Raw genomic sequence first — 24656 nt, forward strand, 5'->3', positions numbered from 1 at the left:
CTCCATGGCTTCTCACGTAGCCTTTACCCATCTTCTCCGGCGCTCTTAGGAAAGACTGTGTGGTACATTCCACAGCTCAGACTGCTCAGCGCTGTTAGTGTTGGCTCCGCAGAGCCCTGGAGGAGTCAGCCTTGCCCTACCTCTTGGGTCACTCTTGTTACTTTTCAAGTGCAGCTTGGTTCTGCTCTTTCAGGCTGCTGCACTGCTTTGCTGGAATGTGACACCTTCCCAGTTCCTCTCTTCGGGCTAGACCCACTTTCTTTCAAGTGGACCTTCCCTTCGGCAAGCCTACCTTACTACCCCTCTAAGCATTTCTCCTGGGTACTCTGTCACACCATCTCGCCTTCACTCAGCTCTGAAAGGACGGCGGCATGTCTAGCTTGCTAGGAAGTCCTCGGTACAGGAAAGGCACTCGGTAAGTATTTACCACATACCATGTGCTTGGCTGTCTCTGTCTGTAGTAAGTTATGTGGTTTTCAGGAAAATAAAACATGAGTAGTGACACCTTGTTTTTTTTTTTTTTGGGGGGGGGGACCCAAAACAAAAAACTAACCAACCAAACAAACAAAAAACAACTTGAAAACTTTCTGAGCACCGTGTGATGAAATGATGACATTCTTTGGTTACTCTGATAGGCAGGACTTCAAACCCAGAGAAGATCTAGTATGTTTTTCCTCCCACAAGCAAGAGCACCAAACACAACTCCGCTCACAAAGCCACAGAGGATGGTTTCACCTGATACTTTATTACAGTGCTAACAATCGGGACTCCGCACAGCACCGTGGTCTTCTGAGTTTGGTTAACTGGTTCACAGCTGTTACTGGAGCTTTTTTCCTCACACATATCAGCTTTCAGGAAAACGTACTCAGTGGTAATTAAGCGACGTTAATTTGATTAAAGAGTTTATCCTTAATGACCTGAGACATCAATCCGTGGATGGCTTCTATGGTAGTTTTACAGCTGGAAAGAAGAAACACACAGCATCACATAGGGAAAGCTGCTCCATCACGCCCCTCATGCTCGCCCTGAACGTCCAAGAACCATCACTTCTATTCACATTGTTTCCCTGAGACTTTAAAAGACTTTTCTATTTTGCCTGTTAAAGTGTTTCACTGCTGACTAGACATTTCATAAAATGACGGTATAAACTTTGCTTTAATTCCTTTGATATAATTCCTAACAGTTATTTTTGCTATTTAGTGGCTTTGGGAAAATTCTGCTTTTGAAGACAACTAAAAGTATACATTCATTATGTATCTACATAGTAATATTCAATAATTACATACTGATTACAGTATTATGTTAAAATATAGCATTCTTGGGACTGCAAGGTGGTTCAGTTGGGTAAGGGTTCTTGACCTGACCACCCGAGTTAGAGCCTCAGATCCCAAGTGGTGGAAGGAGAGAACAGCTCCCCCCAACTGTCCTCTGAACTCATGCATGCCTGGGAAGTGTACGTACACACACACACATACACACACACACACACAGAGCAGTCAATGTAAAAGACTGAAAATCTGTTATTCCTCAGAATAATTAAAAAAATAATTTAGAAGAACTGTTTCCTGAGATAACTATAAACATCTTTTAGAGAGTTGAAGGTCACTTAAGACTTCAGAAATGATAGAAAAAAACCCCAAAACCCAGAAAAATACCAAAACAATGACAGAACTCCATCAATATTCAGAAGAGTTAACTTTTTATTAAAGTAATTCCCAGAAGTTTTCTTTTTATTACTACCCTTGGCCTCCCTACTTTGTTGTTACAAAGAGAAGAATTCCTTGAGGAAAAGATAACAAACTCCAGAATGAATGGATAAAAACAAAACCAAACCCCCAAAGTAACAAAAAACCAAAACAAAGAAACAAATACCTCAAGACACACAAAGGACAAGAATTCTGTAAAACTTTTGCTTCATAACGATTTGGCTGCAGATGTGACTTAAAGGTGGAGCAGGAGCAAGGCCACAGTGCTGTGACCAGCATTGAGAGAACAAAAGTAGACACAACTGTGAGCTCTGCATACAAAACGGCCAACCCAATGTGCAGCCACTCTCTTCTTGTGGGTGTGGTGCCAGAACCAGAGCCCTGTGCACAATAGGGTGTCAGGAGCCGTGTCCCCCCAAAATTTACAGGAAGCACCACCGTGAGGAGTTTTTGCAGAGGGCTTCACTTTCCAATTGTATTGAGAATAGTCTTATTGACCAAGCCTATCTCACACCCAAATTAACTGTTAATAGAGAGCTATCTGTTAAGGGAACCTGCCTCACATTCCAAACTATCTAGACAACTAGGTGTGTCACCTTGTGACTTCCCGACCAAGGAATCGTGACCTGACCGACCGTAACCTCTTGGACTATGTGATGGACGTACACCACGTGGCAAGACCCCGTGCCCCAGCCCCCCAAGATCCTCATCCAGGGGCTATATAAGCTGTAACCATGACTCTAATAAACGGAGGCTTCGACAAATCTGCCTAGCCTCCTTCCCCTTATCAGCCTATGTCTTTCAGGTGGTGCCTCTCCGTGACCCTGGAATAACTGACCAGCCAGGCGGGTTACAAACCCTAGACAAGAGTAACCCGTTGAGGCGGCTACAATAGGGAGTCTGACCCATGAGCTGCTTCTCTCCACCGGAGGAGCAGAATGAGGCATTTCCAACATAAGATGGCTCCAGTGGCCGCGATAACTTCATCTTCCCTCCTCCCTTCTTCCTACGGAACAAGCTTTTGTGTTTGTTTCATGCCCAAAGACAATTTAATTAAGGGCAAACAGCAAACAACACAGGTGGGAATCCTGGCAGGCACCAGGAGGAGGTGCAGGAAAGCCCCGCCTTTCAAGTTTGGCAAGGGATAGCAACAGCTTATGAAAAAAGGGAAACATCGCCAAGAGTGGCAATGGGCTAGTGAGCTGACGCAAGAGCCCCCCAAACCCTACAGAACAATGTGAAAACAGACACCAGTGAGTTGGCTTACAGCTGCCCAAATGCTCTCTTCCTTCTACCTGTATCACACTGAACTCAAGGTTTTGTGGCAGCAAGTGAGTCTTTTCCGCCCTGTGCAGTCTGTGCGCCAGACCACGCTCTCCCAAGTTATCAGAGACCACATCTCAAGGAAGGAATTAGGAAGTAAAATACGGGATACTAAAATGATGCAGAAAGAAGAATTTTAGCATAAAGACTTGAGAATCTTTTCTATTTGGTAAATTAAAGAAATCTTAATGTCTCAGAACTGTTTAGTTGAGGAAAAGGGTAAGCATGCTTTCCTAAGCCTTCCCCCTCAAAGGTCTAGCAGGGGCCGGCTCTCCTTGTACTCCGTGTGGCCAGCCCTATAAAGGGGGATTTGGTGTTTTCTCTGAGACTCCTAGATCTTTGAGCTGAGTTTTCTACTTTGCCTAATGTCCTCTAAAATTTCAAAGTGTGAATTTCAATTTACACATGTCTCTTTAAAGGTCCAATTAGATAACACTCGGGCATCTCTTAAATTGCAGCTGACTGAACCACAGGGAACCAGGATTTACTGTCTGCAGATACTGACAGGAGCGGGCAGGACGCGGCATGCGGATGCTCACCTGTCTCTAGTTGCTTTGGCAAGTTTGTCTTCTGATTTCCGGTCGTGTGTTTCTAAACCCAACATGAAACTCCCTCGTCCCAGCTGGGCCTCCGACTGCTCTAGCTTTTCAGACAAGTCAAACACCTGGCCAGTGGTATAGTCTGCATTCTGTGGAGAAATGGCATCATGTCACTGTACAGAACAAGGTCACCATGAAAAAAGTTCTTTTTGTTTTTGCCCAGGGCTAAGACTGCCTTCAGGGACCACTACATATAAAGCAAGCCCTCCACTACAGAGTCACACTTACAGCTTTTGTATTTGTTTTGAGACAGGGCTTTGCTGGCTGCCTGTTGGCCTTACTCTGCCGAGCAGCTGGCACTACAGGTACACCACGCATTCTGTCCAGCCCCTTACCCTGCTGCCCAAACACCTACCCGCCCTACCCTCTCGTTTGTTGAGTCTCACTGTGGAGCCCTGGCTGGCCTGGGACTCAAAGAGATCTGCCTGCCTCTGCTTCCCAGTGTTGGGAATAAAGGTCTGTACCACCATACTTGGTTAAAAACTGAATTCCCCGTCCCGTGCCCCCAACAAAGACAGGGTTTCTCTGTGTAACAGCCCTGGCTGCCCTGAAACTAGCTCTGTAGACCAGGCTGGCCTCAAACTCAGGGATCCACCTGCCTCTGCCTCCTAAGTGCTGGGTTTAAGGCATGTGCCACCAGGCTCGGCAAAATCCACTGATTTTTATGCAAATTAATATAACATTTTATTTATATGTAGAGGTGGAATGGATAGATAGTGAAGAAGTTAGGTCATAGCTGTAAAAACTGCTCCTAAAATCTATCAATTTGATTTTAGATTTAAAAAAAATTCAAGATTGAATGTGTAGTTTTCTCCCTTGCTTAAATCAAGTTTTGTCATTATGAAAGCTTTGAGGAATGCCTTTGGGAGCCAAAGTTCTGACCCTGCTGCAGATTGGCAGGGATGCCTGAACCACGCCGCCTGGGCCTCTTGAAAATGGAAGAGGGTGGATGGAAATGCTACCTTAAAGCTCTAGGACTGTCCAGGGCACATAATTATTAGCTAGTTTTGTGACTGTTCTTATTAGAGTACTGTTATATGCCCTCGTTCATATCTACATTTGAGAAATCTATTACACATACCATTTTTCTTTTGTATTACATGTTTTACAAATTGAAAAATATTGAAATTACATACACACATTTAATAGTAACACACACTCATCCTATCAATTTATATATCTGTGTCATGGCTGATGCTGGGGATTGAGTCTACGATCTTATACAAGCCAGGCAAACACATTCTGTCACCAAACTGCAACCCCAGGCTTAACTGTAAAACTCTCATTGTACTGTATTTGTTTTGAGACAGGAGGGTCATTCATCTAGCTCAGGCCTGGCTACAGGCACATGCTACCATGCCTTGCTAACTGTAATATTTTTAAAAGGTTGCTATGAGACATCTCCTTTTTTAGTTTTCACCTAAAACTGGCAACTGTAAATGTAATCAAGGCTCATCAAGGCCTGGCGTCAGGCTGGCGAGGCAGCTCAGTGGGTAAAGGAACTTTACCACCTGTCCTCATACTGCCAAGCTGGACCACAGGGACAGCAGGTTCCTCCACCTGCCTTTACTGTGCTCTTAGTGTTCTCTCCCTGCCCCCAGCGTCACTTCTGACTGCAAGTACACTTGTCTCCAAGGATACATAATATTTGCTATTATGATTGCTTTCCTCTTTTATTTTTGTTTAAAAAAACATGTGGGCCAGGCTGGCCTCAAGCTTACAGTGTGGCACGGAGATGTGGCCCGGCCTCTCCGGTCCAAAGACTGGCATTACAGACATGTGCCACTGTGCCAGTTCGCTCTTTCTGAGCCTGCTACTTCAATAAGAATGCAAACCTTGTCACAATTATGTTTACAACAATAATAAATAGGATCAAGTGAGTCTTTCCAAGAATACAACACACCAAACAAAACACTAGCAACCATTTATTGAGACTTCAGTGTACGCAGTGCAGGGCAGTGCAGGCACGTCTAACTGCCTTATGTAGAGTGCCTCAGTGATGCTTCCAGTGCCACTGCCACCACGTCACACCCAGGCTCAGACGCTAAAACTGGACGTGAGGCACATGCCTGTATCTCAGCATTCAGAAGTTAAGGTCGTCCTTGGCTACGCAGCAGCTGCAAGGCTGGTCTGGACCACAGGAAACAAAACTGCTCCTAATTTTCTAAACATACACCTATGAAATACACACCCATCCAACCACGTCAGATTTTAATGATGTATCAGGAAAGACTGAGTTAATGTTTTCTTTGCCTGGTATTTGTAATGATCTTCAGATGAATTTTCAGGATCTCTTTTTCCATTTTAATCCCCATGCTCCTCAAATAGTTGCTTTTACTCCAGCCCAGCAGTGAGCCGTTTCGTTGGCCCACTCATCAAATTCATTGCTCTGGCCCACGGCATAGCTTAAGGAAGAGCATGTGGTCTAAGCAAAGTTGGGCAAACCCAGGAGACACTGCCTGAGAAGAAGCACGGATATGCAGGCAGGCTGTTGCCTTCTCAGCATTAAGCACAAAGGTCGTGAGGCCAGAAGCTAAAGCTGCCAACTGTTTTCAAAATGCAGACTGAACATGAGGCTCGCAAAGCCGAAGAAGCTGTGACTCTACGTCACTTGCGGAGGAGCCTAATGTGCCCAAGAAGTCCCTTCCCTGCGATTTCTAACCATGGCAGAGGTTCTCAACCAGCAAAGACTGTGACCCTTTAATACACTGCCTCATGCTGATGACCCCAACCGCAAAATTATTTCATTCTCCTTCATAACTGTAACTTTGCTCCTGTTATGAATCATAATGTAAATCTCTAATATGTGACCCCTGTGGAACTGCGACCCAAAGGGTGAGAAATACTGAACTATACTGTTAAGTGTCAGAGACTCACCTGCTATCTGAGGCGACACACACAGTCCTTTTGTTTTTCCTCTACCAGTTTCTTCAAGGCACAAGCAGATCTTACCCCAGTCTGGTATTCTATCTGACATTTAGATTTGGTCTCAGTGGCAGTTTGAATGGAATTGGCCCCCATTATCTCAGAGAGTGGCACTCTTAGGGGTGTGGCTTTGTTGGAGGAAGTGTCACTTTTGGGGTTGGCTTTGAGGTTCGCTATGCTCAGGACAGTGCCCAGTGTCTCAGTTGACTTCCTGATGCCTTCTGGTCAAGATGCAGCCAGCACCACACTTGCCTGCACACCTCCATGCTCCCCATCATGATGACAATGGATTGAACCTCTGAACTATAAGCGAGTCACCCCAGTTAATGTTTTCTTTATAAGAGTTGCTGTGGTGATGATGTCTCTTCACAGCAACAGAAACCCTAACTAAGACAGTCTCTCTGGTTCATGACACCACTGAATTGCCCAGCATCCACATCTAACTTGGTGGAGAATCTTGTTACAGCTTTGATTTCTGTCTTTCTGTGAAATAAGTTTCAAATATTAAACAGCTTGCTTTCTTTTTCTTTTCTTTTCTTTTTTTTTTTTAGCTTTTCGAGACAGGGTTTCTCTGTAGCTTTGGGGACTGTCTTGGAACTAGCTTTTGTAGACCAGAATGGCCTCGAACTCAGGGAGATCTGCCTGCCTCTGACTCCTCCCAGCCCCCAGTGCTGGAATTAAAGGCCTGCACTACCGCTGCCAGGCATTAAAGAACTTTTAAAACCTAGTTAAAATTCAAATCAGTTAGGCATAATGGCACTTACCCGGGATCTGAACAATTAAGCACCAGAAACCAGGGGTCAGTAGGATAGCTCAGTGTGTACAGGTGCTTGCTGAGTCTAACAACCGGGGTCTGAAACCTGGGACCCACATAGAAGGATAAAACTGACACTGCTGGATTACCCTTGACCTTCGAGTGCCTGGGATGACCTTGAGTTTGAGTCTACATTAGGCTTCCAAGTAGGACTAGCTCAAAAACAAAACAAAACAAAATTCAAAGGAAACAAGTACAGTACTTACAGTGAGCAAGCTCGAGGAACTCAGGGTATTGACCCAGTATTTATTCCACAAGAGCTCAAGTAGTTTACGGTCCAAAGAGGATTTGAAATATGAGACTTCTAAGGCATAGTATCTGTAAAACAAAGTACACATTGGGCAAGTGGAAAAAATACACTGTTACATTCCATACAAGTCCTGGTTACATTTAAGCAAATTATATTTTATATTCAGATAATCATAGTTTAACAACAGGTTCCTTTGTTTTCAGGTGGCATGGCTCTAAATCTGTCTACTAACCTTTCTACACACACACACACACACACACACACACACACACACACACACACACACACCCTTCTGTAGTGTCCCAAAATTTCCAAGAAGCTAGTAACAATCAGAACTACTAAATGACAGGTGTAGATTTGTGTTCTGAGTTCAGCAGTTCTATAACAGGCTCTAAAGGAGCCGCCCTCCAGGGTCAGCTGTAAGTTCTCAACCTTTGTAAACACATGAGCAGTGACACACGGATCTCCTACTTCTTCCTTTTTTAAGTTAGGCCCTTGCGTTTCTTTGAAAAGTGTAACTTAAAGTAGGTCCTAAGGTGCCTAGAAGAACTTCTATTGCTTTGAAAGGTGGTTTATTTATAATCATGATGTACCAGAGAAAATTTGGTTAAATATCTGAAAAACATATTATTATTGAAAGACAAAAAGTCTTGATATGTAGTCCTGGCTAAGCTAGAACTATGTAGATCAGGTTGTCCTCAAATGTCCAGAGATCCCCCATCTCTGCCTCCTAAGTGCTGGATTAAAGGTGTGCATGACCATGACTGACCTTCTTTCTTAAAGTAATAGAGATATTTAAATCTCTTAGCGTGTTCTATAAACCAATGGATATAGGAAGTACAAGAAACTCCTTTGAGAAATTCATCATTAAATCAAAGTTAACTATGATAAAATGTACTCACCAATAGTGACTGGTGCTACAGTGTACGTATAAAACAGCCACCTACCACTACACTAGAGACTCTAGCTCTCAGAAGAGTAGAACTCTGCCAGGCCGTGGTGGTGCACTACTTTAATCCCAGCACCAGGGAGGCAGAAGCAGGTGGATCTTTGTGAGTTTGAGGTCAAGCCTGATCTACAAAATGAGTTCTAGGACAGCCAGAGCTGTTACACAGAGAAACCCTGCCTCCAAAAACCAAACCAAAGCAAAACAAAACAAACAACAACAACAAATAAGCAAACAACAAAAACCAAAAAAAAAAAGAACCTAGCTGGTCATTTGGAGCCAGAACTGCCTGAGAAGCCCAAGGTAATACTTATAAAAGTCTTTAATGGGCTGGTGGCTGGTGAGGTGGTTCAGCCACTAACAGAAGTTGCTGGGCAAAGCCTGGAGACCTGAGTTTGATCCCTGGGACCCAAGTAAAGACAGAAAGGTAGAAAGAGAGCAGTCTCCACAGAACTTGTCCTGTGATCTCTCGCTACACCTGTACCATGGCGTGCGCATGAGCACACACACCCCCACACCAAAAGTACATTAGTTTGTCTGGACAAGAACAGAATTATTGAGGGAAACCCATGCTATGCTGGGGTCTTATCTGTTCGCACTGAATCTTTAAACAGTTCGCTTATAACATTGAAACATAAGACTAGTTAAAAACTCCTGAGGAGTTGGGAATGGTGTCATATCCACCCCTTTAACCCTAGCACTCGGGATGCAGAAACAAGCAAAATCTCCGTGAGTCTGAGAGCAGCCTGGTCTACACAGTGAATTTTAGGACAGCCAGGGCTATGTATAAAGACCTTGTCTTAAAAAAACCAAACCAAACCAAACCAACCCACCAAATAGAACTCCCGAGGAAAGCTTAGTGACAGGGTGCTACACCAGGCACAAGGTGCTGGCTTCAGGGCTCACACTTCAAGGACAGACAAAACATCTGTCCTCCTATTAAGGTTTTGTAAGTTAAACTACTTAGCATATCAGAGCTCCCACTGCTGAAGACGTCACATGGTTGGTCACAGGATGCAGTGGTCAGAATGAGAATGACCCTCATAGGCTCATATATTTGAATGTGTGGTCTCTAGTGGCTGGACCTGTTTGTAAAGGATTAGGAGGTGTGGCTTTGCTGGAGAAGGTGTGCCACTGGGAGTGGGCTGAGGTTTCAAAAGCCCACACCATTCAGTTATTTCTCTTCCTGCCTCTTACTTGAGGATCAGACATAAGCTCTCAGCTACTGCTCTGTTGTAATATGAGCAGCGGGGCTGCGTCCCAGGCACCCGGCCGCCCGCATGGCTAGCTTTATGCCCTGAAATAATTACACGGAAACTGTATTCTTTTAATCATTGCCTGGCCCATTAGTTCCAGCCTCTTATTGGCTAGCTCTTACATATTGATCTAACCCATTTCTAATATTTTGTGTAGTACCACGAGCTGGCTTACCAGGAAAGATCTTAACCTGCGTCAGTCTGGAGTGGGAGAATCATGGTGACTCACTGACTCGGCTTCTTTCTCCCAGCATTCTGTTCTGTTTACTCCACCTACCTAAGGGTTGGCCTATCAAATGGGCCTAGGCAGTTTCTTTATTAATTAACCAATGAAAGCAACAGATTAATACAAGATCCACCCCCATCACTGCTCCAGCCCTAATGCCTGCCTGCTGCCATGTTCCACACCATGGTCATCATGGACTAAACCTCAAGAGCCACAAATGCTTTATTTTATAAGTTGACTGGGTTATGGTGTTTTGTCTTGGCAATAGAAAAGTAGCTAAGACACAGGACACAGAAAAAACAAGAAGAAACTGGGTGTAGGCTCTTCTTTCCGGCTAGCTCTCATAATGCTGGAGCATGCTCTACAGGCTGCTGGGGAAGAACGGTCATCAACAGTTTTATCTGTGTAAACAGTTTTGGATCCTGTGTACTATGATATCAACCTATTAACTATGTGGCCTCTAGTGTAACAGAGGCAAGTCTGCTCTGGGGTCCTCAACTGTTACCCAATTGCCTTTGAGGCCCACTTCACATGAATCCTGGCTTCAACCTGCCTTCCTGGTCAAAAGTCCTTGGACGCCCTTAGTGGAGGAGCTATTGCCATTATTTTACTAGATGGACATAATGAGCTAATCAAATTGCCTTCTAAACTATGCTTATACTTGTACATTATTGCTGCTGGCAGCCTTGGTCAGATAAGCGGCTTATTGCAGTGGGTAGCAGTAACTGCAGACTCATAGCTGATTGCTGGGTTAGAATAATTGATAGTGGAATGCTCAGCTATAAACACCAATATCAACCCTTTCCCCAAGCATCAGGAAACACCATGGAAGGGCAGAAAGAGCCAGGGGAGGGAGGGTGAATGGTGTGGAATGTCGACTGCCAGGAATGTCATGACCACTCTTAACTCAGGGCAGCTGTGCTTCCCTGCACTAGACTGGGTCACAAGGCCCCACCTTCCCCGAGGATTTATACACAGTGAATGGATGCTGGGGAGGGAGACTCTTTAGTAATGTGCTTACTGGCAATGCTCCTGTAAACAACACAATACTCATGCTTCTGTAAGCAGCCCTGATATAATTCACCAGGTCATCAAAAATATAAACACACCACAAAAACCCCACAAAAGATAAGCATCAAAGGGATGAGTAGGGAAGAGGAAAGGGGATCCTTAGGAGAGGGTGGGAAAGGGTAATGGGAATGAATATGATCAAATGCATCATATGCACATACAAATTTCATAATGAAACTTAGTTACGTATAATGTGTACACTGCAATAAAGTAAATAAATCAAAACTAGATAAGCTATAAGGAATATCTTCAGTCTTTTTACTTTGTTGAGCCTATATAGGAATATATAAACACCTTATCTAGTATGTGCTTAAACATTTAGCATATCAGAGTCTACATTTCAAACAGATTTGAGAGGTTAGGGCGGAGCTCAGTGGTAGGGACCTGAGAAGGAGATACGAGGCTGCAGCTGATTGCAGCAGACAGCTGCCTGTCAGATGGGTTGTGCACGGTGAGCAGGAGTAGCGCACGGCGTCAAGGTATCCCTTCAGGGCGGGGTAGGAGATAGAGAAAAGGGGACATTAGATAATCACTTGTTTATTTAAGCAACAATTTAAAAGTGCCCACCTTTTTCTGTGCTATGCCTGATTTTAAATGCAAGGACACGGCAGTGAGTAATTCTGTCCAACAGCAAGGAACTAAAAATATCCCATGGTGACTGCTAAGAAGGAAAAGGTACACGTGACAGAAGGTGCTACTTGAGACAAAGTGGTCAGTGTGTATTTTCTGTTGAGGTGCTCTGGAAACAGACCCTGTGCACCAGTGAGTGAGCCAGTGACCACGAGGGTGAGTGTCAGCAGCTCACCTGACAAACGGCAAGGAACAGCAGAGCTGGGCTAGACTTCAATCACAGAGGGTTGTGTAGTCTGCAAGGCTATTTAATGGACCTTATTCTGGGTAGGATGGAACATTATGCTGACACCTTCAGAGGGCGGTAGCGTGGGTGAAGGTGGCAGTAGACGAGGTGGGAAGATATATTTACAAAATATAAAAGCTGCCCTCTTGGCTTGGCTTTTTTAACTTGGAGAAAAGCTTTTGCTAAGAGAAAACTGGGCATTTAAAAAAATTACATTTACTTATTGTGCGTGCACATATAAGTGTGGATGAATGTACCATGTGGAAGTCAGAGGACAACAGAGAATAAATTCTCTTACCATTGTATAGGTCCTGGGGATTAAATTTAGGTCGTCAGCCTTGGCATCAAGCACCTTTATTCACTGAGCCATCTTGTCCCCAAAATGGTGTCGTTTCCCCCTCCCGCTCCAGACAGGGGTTCTCTGTGTTGCCCTGGCTATGCTGGAACTCTCTGTAGATCAGACTGGCCTTGAACTCAAGAGATCCACCTGCCTCTGCTTCCCAGGGATCTGAGTTTGAGGCCAGCCTGGTGTACAGAATGAGTTCCATGATTGGCTCCATAGCTATCGAGAAACCATGTCTCGAAAAACCAAAACCAAACAAATAATAAAGGTACTACATATTATGAAATGAATTTTGTCTGAGTATTTCTCATGTCTTTGGATGATTTCTGAGTTTTGGTGCTGGGTTGAGAGGGCCTTGGGAAGGACAGGCAGGCTAAGCTCTCTGCTATTGTGTTACATCTGCAGCAGCGACAACTGTTCAGTCACTCACTGTTTGCAGTGCACGCCAAAATCTTCTATTTTATTAAGTGGGATAGTCTGGTATTCAGAAGGTCCTTCATCAGGAGGTTTGTAGCCCTAAACAAAACAGAGAAAGTAGAAAATGAAAAACAGAATAAAGCAGAGCCCCCTACGTCTTCTCTGCAGCTTCTTATGTATGGGAATACGTAGCAAGCCTTTTCATCGGCTGCCGGTCACAAATAACAACATGGACACTTACTATTAATTATGAAAGCTTGGCCTTTTAGCTTAGGCTTGTCTCGACTAGCTCTTATAAATGAAATTAACCCGTTTCTATGAATCTGCGTTCTGCCACGTGGCATCACCGCTCTTCCATCTCCCATCTCCTGTTCCTTCTGTGTCTTGATGGCAAATCTATGCACCCAAATTTCTCCTCCCAGTTCCTCTTCTACTCAGAAGTCTCACCTATTCTCTCCTGCCTGGCTATTGGCCATTTAGCTCTTTATCAAACCAATCAGAGATACATCTTTACAGTGTACACAAATATTCCATAACATGATCAAACTCTGGTGTCAAATAGTAAGCATCAATATTCATGTTTAGGATATGTCCTAAAGGCGCCTGCTGGCTCACACATGCTAATTTTAGTACTTGGGAGGCAGAGACAAAAGCAACCACTGCCTTTGTGAGACCAGCAGAGTCTACACAGCCAGCTCCAGGTGAGCCTGGGCTATAGAGTGTGATCCTATCTTACAAGCAAAGCAAACCAAACAACACATCTTCGAAAGAATTGCTTTTCCTGGACCCAGACACTGTTAGCTGCTCTGGCGTGGCTTGGCTCACAGCTTCATTTTCCGTTTCTGGTGCTGTGTCCCTGTGCTTGTAACTAAGCTGATTTTGGCTCCCTCAAGGAAGGAGATGGATTTAGCTTGTTTCTCTAGTACTTGTCAAAATGCCATGGGCACACAAATGTTTCTAAAGAAATAAAATCCTCTGTCTGGCAAGATTAATATGTAACATAAATATGTTATCTTTCGATATGGACTGGAGCAGTTTGCAACTCTGTATTTGAAAATTCTTCTACACATACACAAAGATACTACATAGGTTGTATATATAGCTCAGGTTAGAGTGTGTGCCTAGAACCCCAGCACTGAAAAAAAAGCTTGCTGATTAAATATGAGAAGCTAAATTTAGACCCCAGAACTCACACAAAGCTGGGCTTATAAGTGCACATCTGATTCACTAGTTATCTATGGTCAGGTGGAGACAGACTCCACAGAACAGCTGGCTAGCCAGCTGTACAGAGGGAAAAGTAAAAGAGCCTGTTCCAGTCAGGGTGGAAGGAGAGGACCAACACCCGAGGTGTCCTCTGACCGGCACACCAGTGCCTGTAGCCAGCCTCTGGGCTGGCACGTATCTGTAATCCTAATACTGCAAGGTAGAGCTACATAGTAAGTTCAAGGCTGGCCTAGACTACAAGAGACTGCCCCCCCCACAGCCCCTCCATCCAGTTACCTTCGGATATGTCCTAAAGGCGCCAAGATTCACTTTTCCAGCAGATATTGTTCTGGTCGGATCAATCTACAAGAGATATATGCTTAATATTGGTCAACATAAATCAAATGCTCCACTGAATCACCACTAGAAACCCCCAAACAAACAAGTAAGTATAGCACTAAAACTAGCAAATAATCTGAAAAGTGGAACAAACATTAGAAAAGTTCAATGAAATGGGAATACTTTACAGATCAGAACTAAGTCCTCATATCACCAAAGAATATCTGTTTAGTATCATGTAAGCTGTGCATGCTACTTGGCAAGACCATGTCTTCAAAACAAACAGGTGAGTTGGGTGGTGGTGGGTCACACCTTTAAGTTCAGCACTCTGGAGGCAGAGGAAGGTAGACATCTCTGAGTTCAAGGTCAGCATGGTCTACAGAACAGTTCCAGTACAGCCAGAGCTACACAGGGAAACTGTGTCTCATAAAACAAAATAACAAAAGAAAAAACTCAATAAACAAACAAATGAATAAATGAAAGTAATAAATTAGCTGAGAGGTTACCTGTCCCCTTTAATAGATGAACAATGTTAGTTTCCTCCAAAAAAATCTAGATTGCAAGCCGGGCGGTGGTGGCGCACGCCTTTAATCCCAGCACTCGGGAGGCAGAGGCAGGCGGATCTCTGTGAGTTCGAGACCAGCCTGGTCTACAAGAGCTAGTTCCGGGATAGGCTCCAAAACCACAGAGAAACCCTGTCTCGAAAAACCAAAAAAAAAAAAAAAAAAAAAAAAAAAAAAAAAAAAAAAAATCTAGATTGCACCTAAAACACTCTGGACATAAAGGAAGACAGGCTCTAGCCATTTCAGCTTCTCCAGTTAGCCCTGATGAAAAGCCTGGAAGAGCCAAGAAGCTGACTGAGGTATGGGTGGAGGGTAAGATGCGGGAGGCTAGGAACATCCTCTGACAACAGAGCAGCATCCTCACTATACTCTTTCCATTTTCTAGTATTCTTTTTTAGCAAATCTTCTTGAAGAACATAGTAACTGTTTTTGTATAAAAGTAAAATCAAAACAAGCCCAGTGCAAAGTATGCCTTTCTTTAATCTCAGCACTCAGGAGGCAGAGTCAGCCGGATCTCTGGGAGTTTCAGGACTGGTTTACACATCCAGTGCCAGGACAGTTAGAGCTACATAATAGAGACCCTGTCCCCCAAACAATGACAACAACAAAAATCAAATTAAATCAAATCCAAAGCCAAACTTTTAAGGGCTGTAGAGATAGCTCAGCAGTTAGGGATATTTGCTGTTCTAACACAGGGACCTAGGATTGGTTTCCAGCACTCACATAGTGGCTTCCGACCACCTCTAACTTCCAGGAGTCCTAGGGGACCCAATGCCCTCTGTGGTCTCCACAGGCACTAGGCACAGGTATGGTGCACAAAGCTAAATCTTAGATTTTAAACTACATCTTGTTTATTTCATGTCAAGGTCAGAGGACAACTTGAAACATCAGTTCTTCCTTCCACCACCTGGGTCCTGGGGATTAAACTCAGATCACCCAGCTTCGCAGCAAGTGCCTTTCCCCATGGAATCACCATGCTGATCCTAAAAACCAGGTTTATAATGTATTTACTAAAGCTTGGAGGACTGAGGATATCGCTTAGTGGTAGAGAGAGCTCTGACCTAGTATATGCAAGGCTCCAGGCTGACCTCAGTCACCATAACAACAACCAGAGCCACTGAAATGGTTCTGTGGGCAAATGGGCTTGCTGCCGAGTGTGAGGACTACAGTTTGGCTCCTGAGACCCACGTGGTGGAAGGAGAGAACGGTCTCCCCAGGTTGTCTACTGACCTCCTCACGTGACACAGCATGTGTCCATCTCTCCCCCAGCTTCTGATACAAACATATACAGTCAAAAGCACACACACAATAAATTTAACGTGGAAATAAAGAAGTATTAAGAAAGAGATGTGTGTACACTTATAATCCCAGCACCTAGAAGAGAGGCAGGAGAATCACGAGTTCTACTTGGCTAAACACGGAGGTTAAACAAAGGGTAGCTTGGAATATGAGACCCTGTATCTGTTTTTAGATTTATTTATTTTTATGCTATATATTATTGCCTGGGTGTCTGTATGTGCACCACATGCTTGCCTAGTGTCCTTGGAGGTCAGAGGAAGGCATCAGATACCCTGGAACTGGAGTTATAGATAGTTGTGATCCTCTGTGTCGGTGATGGGAATCCAACCAGGGCCCTTTGCAAAAGCAGATATCCTATTTCTTAAAAATAAATAAGTAAATAAAATAAAATAAAAAGTACTTACCACCACAGCTACGAATGGTTCCTGGAACTGCTGGTTCAGCATCTGTGTACTAACGTCAATCCCAGAGAGCCAGCAGCCATAACCAGGGTGGCTATGGTACCAGCCAATCGCATTTTCAAGGCGGCCAACCTAACATGGGAAAGAAAAGGCTTGCTTGAGGCACGGTTTAATCTCACAGATATGGCTGTTCACAGGCTTTATGTAGCAATGTGGTCTGGTACAGTGTGCAACACATGCTGCTGTCAAGTTAAGGGATTCTGAAGAGATGATACATGTGTACAGTATAAAATAATCAGGGCACAAAAGAACAAGGATACTTAGCTCCCCTCTTATTAGCTCCCCTCAGCCATCTGTTTCTCAGCACAGTATTATCCCTCTAGCATCATATACGCCCTTATAGAGGTAGTCTACAGAATAACAAACATCTCTACATAGTTGCGGACTACATATAACATTCTGTCATCTGTCTGTCTATCTTTTATATTGGACAAACAGTTCTGGAACTGTTCCATGTAAGTAAATACACACACACCTTTTTTAAAAAAAATTAATTTATTTTTATTTTATGTGCATTGGTGCTTTGCCTGCATGTATATCTGGGTGAGAGTGACGGGTCCCCCAAAACTGGAGTTACAGACAGCTGTGAGTTGCCATGTGGGTGCTGGGAAGCGAACCCAGGTCCTGGAAGAGCAGTCAGTGTTCTTAACACCTGAGCCATCTCCAGCCCTGAGAGGTTTGTTTTGTTTTTGTTTTTTTTTTCCAATTGCATTTTTGAGACAGGATTTAGCACTGGCTGTCCTACAACTTGCTATGTAGACCAGGCTGGCCTTGACTCACAGAGATCTGTCAGCCTCTGCCTCCTAGGTGCTGGTATTAAAGGCGTGCAACAACACTGCCCAGCAAGCTTTTCTTTTCCTTCTCTCTCTCTCTCTCTCTCTCTCTCTCTCTCTCTCTCTCTCTCTCTCTCTCTCTCTCTCTCTTCCTCCCTCCCTCCCTCCCTGCCTACCCATATAGTCTATTAATAGGTGCACCACCATTTATCTGAGTTTCTACTCAAGAATACTTAATTCCTAAATTTCTTCTTCTCTCTCTCACTCTCTCTCTCTCCCTCCCTCCCTCCCTCCCTCCCTCCCTGCCTACCCATATAGTCTATTAATAGGTGCACCACCATTTATCTGAGTTTCTACTCAAGAATACTTAATTCCTAAATTTCTCTCTCTCTCTCTCCCTTCCTTCCTTCCTTCCTTCCTTCTTTCTGAGGGGTAATGAGGATACTGAACTCAGGGCTTATGAATGCCAAGCATGAGCTCCACCATCAGTCATGCCTCTAGCCTACAGTATTTTTTTGTTTAAACACACTGACAGTGACTAAAAATCTATTTGGATAGAATGCCCCCCCACCCTGCCACCTATATTATAAACCTCACCAGACTTTTAATATTCTACATAAAAACTGTAGAGTTTAAAATATGAAATTTAGCCAGTACACTGCCTTTAATCCCATCACTCGGAGGCAGAGGCAGGTGGATCTCTGAATTCGAGGCTAGCTTTGTCTGTACAGAGCAAGTTCTGGGACAGGCTCCAAAGCTACAGAGAAACTCTGTCTCAAAAAAACAAAACAAAACAAAAAGCCTCACAAAAACAACCAAAAAAAAAAAAAAAGAGAAAATTTAATGTGAAAAGGCCATTTTAAGTTCAGAAACCCAGAAGTCACCTTGAGAGTTCTGAAGTTTTAAGAAGCGCTATTTCACCTGTTTGGCATTTTCGATGTACGCAGCCATGTACTCGTATGCAGCGGCCTGAGCATTGACCCGCGTCTCGGTGCCCTCGACAGGCAAAGCAAAGCTGTCCATGATGATCATGGTCTCACCATCCACTTTCCCAAGCATCAAACCCATCACTTCCAAGTTGCCTCCTGACCTGGCGTGCATCACCATTTTCAGCAGAGCCAACGCTGAGATTTTGCAGTATTTAAAGTAATGGTGACTACAAAGAAAGAAAAGAAATAAAGAAAAGAAAATCACGGTGTGATTAAGGTTCTTACTTAATGTACAATTTAAAAGACAGTTTTTGTGAAAACATTAAACAAGTGTTGGTGGGGTTTACAGTGATGGAAGGGGTGTGGAATGTGGGAGGAAAAGGGAAGCAGTAAGTACAAGGTGCTTGCAAAGAGCACATCACAATGCCACAGTTATTGTCCCCCCCAGCTCCGAGGAAAATGAAGAGTCTGAAGGGCGCGAATATCAATTCCAATTTTTTTCTCCATCAACATGGAATTATCATATCTCTGATTACCATCTCAGGCCTGAATTTCTGACCTAAATTTAATTAATTATCGTGTGTGTTACATGTTCATCGGTGTGCCACCAGATGGTACATGAAGATGATAGGGAGCTGTTGGGTGTCTTCCTCGATTTTTTTTTTTGTTTGTTGAGACAGAGTTCCTCTGTGCATCTCTGGCTGTCCTAGAACTCACTTTGTAAACCAGGCTGGCTGGGAACTTTGAGTGCGGGGATTAAAGGAATGCGTCACCACGCCCACACATTTTCCTTTATTTTATTCTGCTTTATTTCTTTGAGGCAGAGACTCTAACAGGAAGCTTACTGTTTTGGAGAGGCGGGGTGACCAGCTTATACATCTTCCTGTCTCTGCTCTCTGTCCACACGATGCTAAGGTTAAAGACACAGACAACCAAGCATGGATTTTTACATAAGCGCTGGGGATCAAAACTCAGGTCTGCATGCTTAATAGCAGGCACTCTTACCTACTGATCTGCAGGACTCAAATTTTACAAACGTGGCCTCTGAAATCCATCTGTTTAGGTTTAAATCTTGCCCATTTAATGCTTATGTAAATAGGTATTTCACAGTCGGTATGAAAAGTACACAAAGAAGTGTACTTCAGTACACTTTAGTTTAGTCCCCAAAGTACTAAATTGAAGATGCTGCTATTAGCCTCATTAACCTGCCTCTTAAGATACTCTCAGTGTGCTGAAGCACGTGGCTTCCTTCCGATATCATCTTGAAAGTTAAAAAGTAGATCTAATGTCTCCACTTGTCCTGTGACTACAATTTTGAGTTTGTCATCACTGAACAACACACACATTTAAAAATCACAATGTAGCCGGGCGGTGGTGGCGCACGCCTTTAATCCCAGCACTCGGGAGGTAGAGGCAGGCGGATCTCTGTGAGTTCGAGGCCAGCCTGGTCTACAAGAGCTAGTTCCAGGACAGGAACCAAAAAAGCTACGGAGAAACCCTGTCTCGAAAATCAAAAAAAAAAAAAAAAAAAAAAAATCACAATGTAGTTTACATGTTTGAATGGACATAATTTACGCCAAAGATGCTGAGGAAAACTGACAGTTTATATCAATCTAAAACGTGCAGTTTTGGGATCAAACAGGTAATCTATGCAGGTCACTCAGCATCTCCAACGCTTTCTGGATGCCTGCCTGGAGAAAGTGACCAAGTGCAATTTCCAGCTATTGCTAGATTTCAACCACAAGCTGAAAGATACCGAGACCTAATCTTGGAAATCAAGACATAAGTTTAAAAAAACTGGCTCCTCTTTCCACTGGGAAAAGAGAGAAGACAATCATTACTGTGCTCTCATTACACACGGTTCATCTATAACTTTTTTCTTTATCTTTTTTTTTTTTGCTTTTCAAGACAGGGTTTCATTGTAGCTTTTGGAGCCTGTCCTGGAACTAGCTCTGTAGACCAGGCTGGTCTCGAACTCACAGAGATCCGCCTGCCTGCCTCTGCTTCCAGAGTGCTGGGATTAAATGCGTGCACCACCATCGCCTGGCTTCATCTAGAATTTTTTTATTGAATTATTTCATAATCTCACCAACAGCTAGGTTTATTTTTGTCTTACAGGTAAGTTTAGAAACTTTCGTTTCCTAAGGCCAGTCAACGGTTTAAGTGACAGCTGTAATGACTTGATTTTCAGTCTGTTGCACCTGAGCTCACTGCTAGAGTATGATCGTGAGGTGAATTTGTGAATGCATTTGCTGGTTTTCCTACTTACTGAAAAGGAATGAAAGTACAGTACTGGACTGTCATGATTATTACGTGACATGAAAGTCTTCAGCCACGTGCCAGGCCTGCAGTAAGTACTCAACAAGTACCATGGAAATAGAGTACTGACAGTTAAAGCCAGCTTTGCTAACAAGACAAACAGAAAATCAAAACTGGAAACGGTGATTCCTTTAGACAGCATCGTTTGGTGATTGTTTCCCCCACTCTCCTTAACACAGTCTGCTCTAAAAAATCTTTTGACTTCTCAGTCCCAGAGATACACATATGGATTTGGTTAGGGGGCAAATAGGCATTAAACTCCATTTCCTAATTCCTGGCTCACATGAATCATTGTAGTAGTATTTTAGAGAACTGGGAAGGGGCTTGGTATGTCTCTAAACTGGTTACAGGAAAAAAGTGCTAAAGAAAAAAATCTCTTAAAAGTTTTTTTTTTTTTTTTGAAGTGGCCTGCTAATTCAATTTCTGAAAACAGCCTCGCTCTTCAGTTTAGAATCCACCGAAGGCTGCAACAAGGTGCATGTAGCCACCAGGTTCAAGGCAGAGTGTGTGAGAATTATGAAAATAATCATGTCTGAAAGTGACATCCTAAATCTGTCCTGTACATCCCCTGGAGGCAAGTCGGTTAAAGAAACTTCCTGGAAGGGGTGTGGAAGCAGGCCCCAGAACAGGGGTTAGGCTCCACCACCCCGAGAAGGCAGACTATAAACACTGTGGGGGGTGTTCTGTGGTCGCCCCCCCCCCCCCGAAAGCCAAGCGTCCACCTCCTTCGACTCCCGCCATCCCTTCCCTCCCTTGCATCTCGCCAGGGACCTCCTCACTCCTTAGTCCAGGGTTTCGCCGCCAGGATTTCTTGCTGTTGTTTTTTGTCATATTTGTAGATTTCATCGATACTCTGCGCTTCCTGCATGTTGTTGGCCAATTCCCAGGTTTTCTGGGCCATACCACTCCCGGAAGCCGCCATGGCCGAGGGACCGGAAAGGTTGTCGCCTCCACCCCACCACCGAGATGCAACTTCAGTTCGCTGGGCCTCCGCGTGCGGGCTTTTGCACCTTCCCCACCGCGGTGCACACTCACTGGCCTCTCAAGGTAGCCATGACACCTACGACCGGAGGTGACGTCGGTCCAGACCATTCGGGGGGCCGGGGCGCGTCGGCGGCGCCACGCGCCAGAAGACGCCGAGAGGCCGCTGAGCTCAGGACAGCTTTGCAGATGAAAGGATGACATGCTGGCTCGGAAAACCGTACGTGTGAATTGCGAGGGACACAAAGTTTCGTTGCGGGAATGGTTCAGCCTTCCGCCCTGCCAGGAAGGAATCGGCCGTGCCGGTCCGCACTGCGCAGACTCAGCCCCCGCCATGTTGCGTGGAGGTGGGGCTTGGACTGGGAGCTGTGGGCGCGCCTTTTTTTTTTTTTTTTGAGTGTAGGCACTTAAGACGAAATAAATTGTTGTGAATACTAAATGTTTCTAGAAAAACAGTGGTGTAAGTATCTCTAGATACTGGTTTTGGAGGGGAAGGCAACCGTGACAATAATTTTAAAGATAATCCTTCGCGTAGTGGAAAAACCTCACGGGCTCGTGGTTGGTATTTCGATTTGTGTTTTCGCTACTGTTGCGAGGAAGTTGCTAAGGTTATCTTTCTGACGTGTTTATAAGGGGGACATTTATAAAAGTGTTAGGAGCTATGGCTGCCTTAGTACTCTTTGAAGATTATCATCCCTGCTGGAAAGTCGTTTTCTCAGTGCAGAATGAATCTCAGCTGTTTCTTCCCGCAGTGAAAGTGAAACCTGTTCCAGTCAGTGTTTCTAGGTTCCCCCATTCCTATCCCCCAATATTCACAGGACTGTAAGTTAAAGGCGTGCATGAAATTTGTGTTTTCTTTAATATTTTATTTTTTTTGCTTAGAAAAAAATCATAGCTTTTCGAACACAGCTCCTACAGGCGTCTCCAGCGTCATCTCCCCCCACCCAGCTTTTCATTCTATTAGTCCTTTTCCCTTGGCTTAGTAATATAATTCGTTGTTAAGCGTTGCTTTAATGCACTTCCTGACATTTCTGCTGTAGAGCACACACTACTCGTTAAAAATTACAGCTCAGAGATGCCCTCCGTTAACTCTTGACAGTAACTGCTTCTTCCTAGAATCGCTTCACCTGAATGTTTTGTTTTGCTCAGCAAGTTTTGTGTTGTAGCTTCTTCTAATGTAGGTTCGCGGCAGACGAGTTGGTTAAAGACAAAAGCAGGATCGTTAAACTCTTCACCGCAGCTGTTGGTTTTGACATTGGCTTCAACCGTTGGAGAAAATTGGTTTTTAATCACCGTCTAAAGCCGAGCGTGGTTGCACCTGCCTGTAATCCCAGCAGCTGGGAAGTGGAGGCTGGAGGGATGAGTTCAAGGAAAGCCTTCCATACATAGCAATTTGAGGTTAGTCTTCGCTACAGGAAACCTGTTCTAAAAAGTCACGGAGGAGGGGCAAAGAAAACAAAGCAAGGATCACACAAACCAATTAGGATGTTGCTCCACTCTAGAAATCACAGTACTTGGGAGGTGGAGGCTGCAGGATAAAGAATTTGAGCCGTCCCCCCTCCCCACAATAAAATCGTACCTCCTTAGAGTATAAATTAGGGCACACTAGGGACGCTAGAATACATTAGTATCATTAGTCCCCTTTCCCTGAGAAGCTAGACATCCAGTGGTAGGTAGCACAGGCACTCAGAACGGACACAGAATAACTTGTTGAAATAGTAATAAAAGCCCATGACAGAGTTGACCAGACTGGTGGGCTGGGGGTAATGCCTGTGAGAAGAATGCCAGTCTTCCTGTCCCTGCCACACTCCTCGTGACAACTGTGGAGACTCTCCCGGGGCAGGAGCAGCGGCCACGTCACACGGATCTCACTCTGGCTCCCACTCCCCTCCTCCCCCGGCACTGTAGCGTGTGCACCGTGGCCTCCGGGACTGCAGGGGGCGCCCTCGGCCGCGCGGCCTCCGCCAGCTGCCCGCAGGGGCGGGGCCGCGCCTGGCGGTTGGTGGAGGGAGGGCGGGCGGGGGGCTGGGCCCGGGAGGCGGAGCCGGAGCTGGCCACCGGTTATCTGGTCCGCGCCGGGGGTCGCGGACACCGGCTGTGGCAGCGGCTTGGGCTCCCTCCGCGTCGGTGGGAGTAAGTCCGTGGGCGGCGAGTGTGGGAGGCCGCGGGGTGTGTACGTGCCCGGGCCCCGGTCGCCACGATTGGGCGGGGGCTCGAGCCTGCCGGGCGGAGCCGGGGAGCTGCGGGGTGTCGCGGGGGCGGTGTGGAGGGGCAGGGTACGGGTCGAGGTCGGCGGGCGCGGGGCGCGAGGCGGTGGCCCGGCGCGGTCCCAGGTGCACGGCTGGCGGCTGCCAGGCTGGGGGCGGTGCCCTGCACACGCGCCGCAGACTCCCGGGTGGCCGCCCGACCTGCTGCTGCCTGGGTGGTTGAGAGCCGGTTGCCTGACAACGCGTTGACGCTTTCCGAGGCACCGGCTACCCGCGACGCCCGGAGACAGTGCTGGCTCTCCCGCGCCTTCTCCCCGGCAGGCGCGCCGCGGCTGCGCTAAGCCTCACTGAGTGCTTGCACCTCGGGGGCTGGTTAATGTTTTTACTTTGCTAGTCAAACTTAATCTCCATATCTCTATGAAATCTGCTGTTTTTTTTTTCTTCCTCACTGTGGTTGCTTGATACGCTAGAACCGTCTCTCGCTTGATTTTAGTATTTTTATTTGGAATTTGAGTGGTTTAAGAAATACGTTTTGTTTTGTGGGGTGGGGGGCGGGGGGAGGGCAGGCCTCGACGTGCCTGTGGAGGTTAGAGGACAAACTTTGAGTTAGTTCTCTCTCCTTCCACAATGTAAGGCTCTATAGAAAGCCAGTTCTCCTGAGAAGCTGAATTTTATATGAAAGATGGCTTCTCGTATTAATAAGCAAAAACAAACCCCGAGTAAATTTTTTTTTCTTATTTTTCTGTGAACTTTCTGGTGTTGAGTATCTGCTGACATACTCCCATGGAGGAGATCTTTTGGATCTCCTGCTCAAGGATGATCTGGGAAGGGAGCAGATAGGTTTAGATAA

At 45.1% G+C, this 24656-nt stretch overlaps 2 protein-coding genes across 14 annotated transcripts in view; one reads left to right on the plus strand and one right to left on the minus strand.

Annotated features, from left to right (window-relative positions):
- Positions 1-719: 719 nt before the first annotated feature.
- Cops5 (COP9 signalosome subunit 5) lies at positions 720-21673 on the minus strand. The gene is made up of 8 exons (XM_057790798.1): positions 21398-21673; positions 18292-18526; positions 16541-16669; positions 14233-14298; positions 12746-12831; positions 7574-7685; positions 3569-3717; positions 720-960 (listed from the first exon to the last, which is right to left on the minus strand). The coding sequence occupies exons 1-8, from the start codon at positions 21538-21540 to the stop codon at positions 876-878; spliced, it is 1005 nt and encodes a 334-aa protein (XP_057646781.1). The 5' UTR covers positions 21541-21673; the 3' UTR covers positions 720-875.
- A 1211-nt stretch (positions 21674-22884) lies between these two features.
- Cspp1 (centrosome and spindle pole associated protein 1) overlaps positions 22885-24656 on the plus strand; it is a 99088-nt gene continuing 97316 nt past the window's right edge. For 4 of the 13 annotated variants that reach the window (XM_057790302.1, XM_057790309.1, XM_057790304.1 and 1 more), the window contains exon 1: positions 22888-22997. The gene's annotated coding sequence lies outside the window, so the exon portion shown is untranslated. Of the gene's footprint in view, positions 22998-23640; positions 23733-24656 lie in introns of those variants that run through there. The other 9 variants (XM_057790303.1, XM_057790311.1, XM_057790312.1 and 6 more) reach the window with 5 other exon arrangements.

The sequence above is a fragment of the Chionomys nivalis genome, chromosome 16 (assembly GCF_950005125.1).
Source record: "Chionomys nivalis chromosome 16, mChiNiv1.1, whole genome shotgun sequence".
Classification (NCBI taxonomy): Eukaryota; Metazoa; Chordata; class Mammalia; order Rodentia; family Cricetidae; genus Chionomys; species Chionomys nivalis.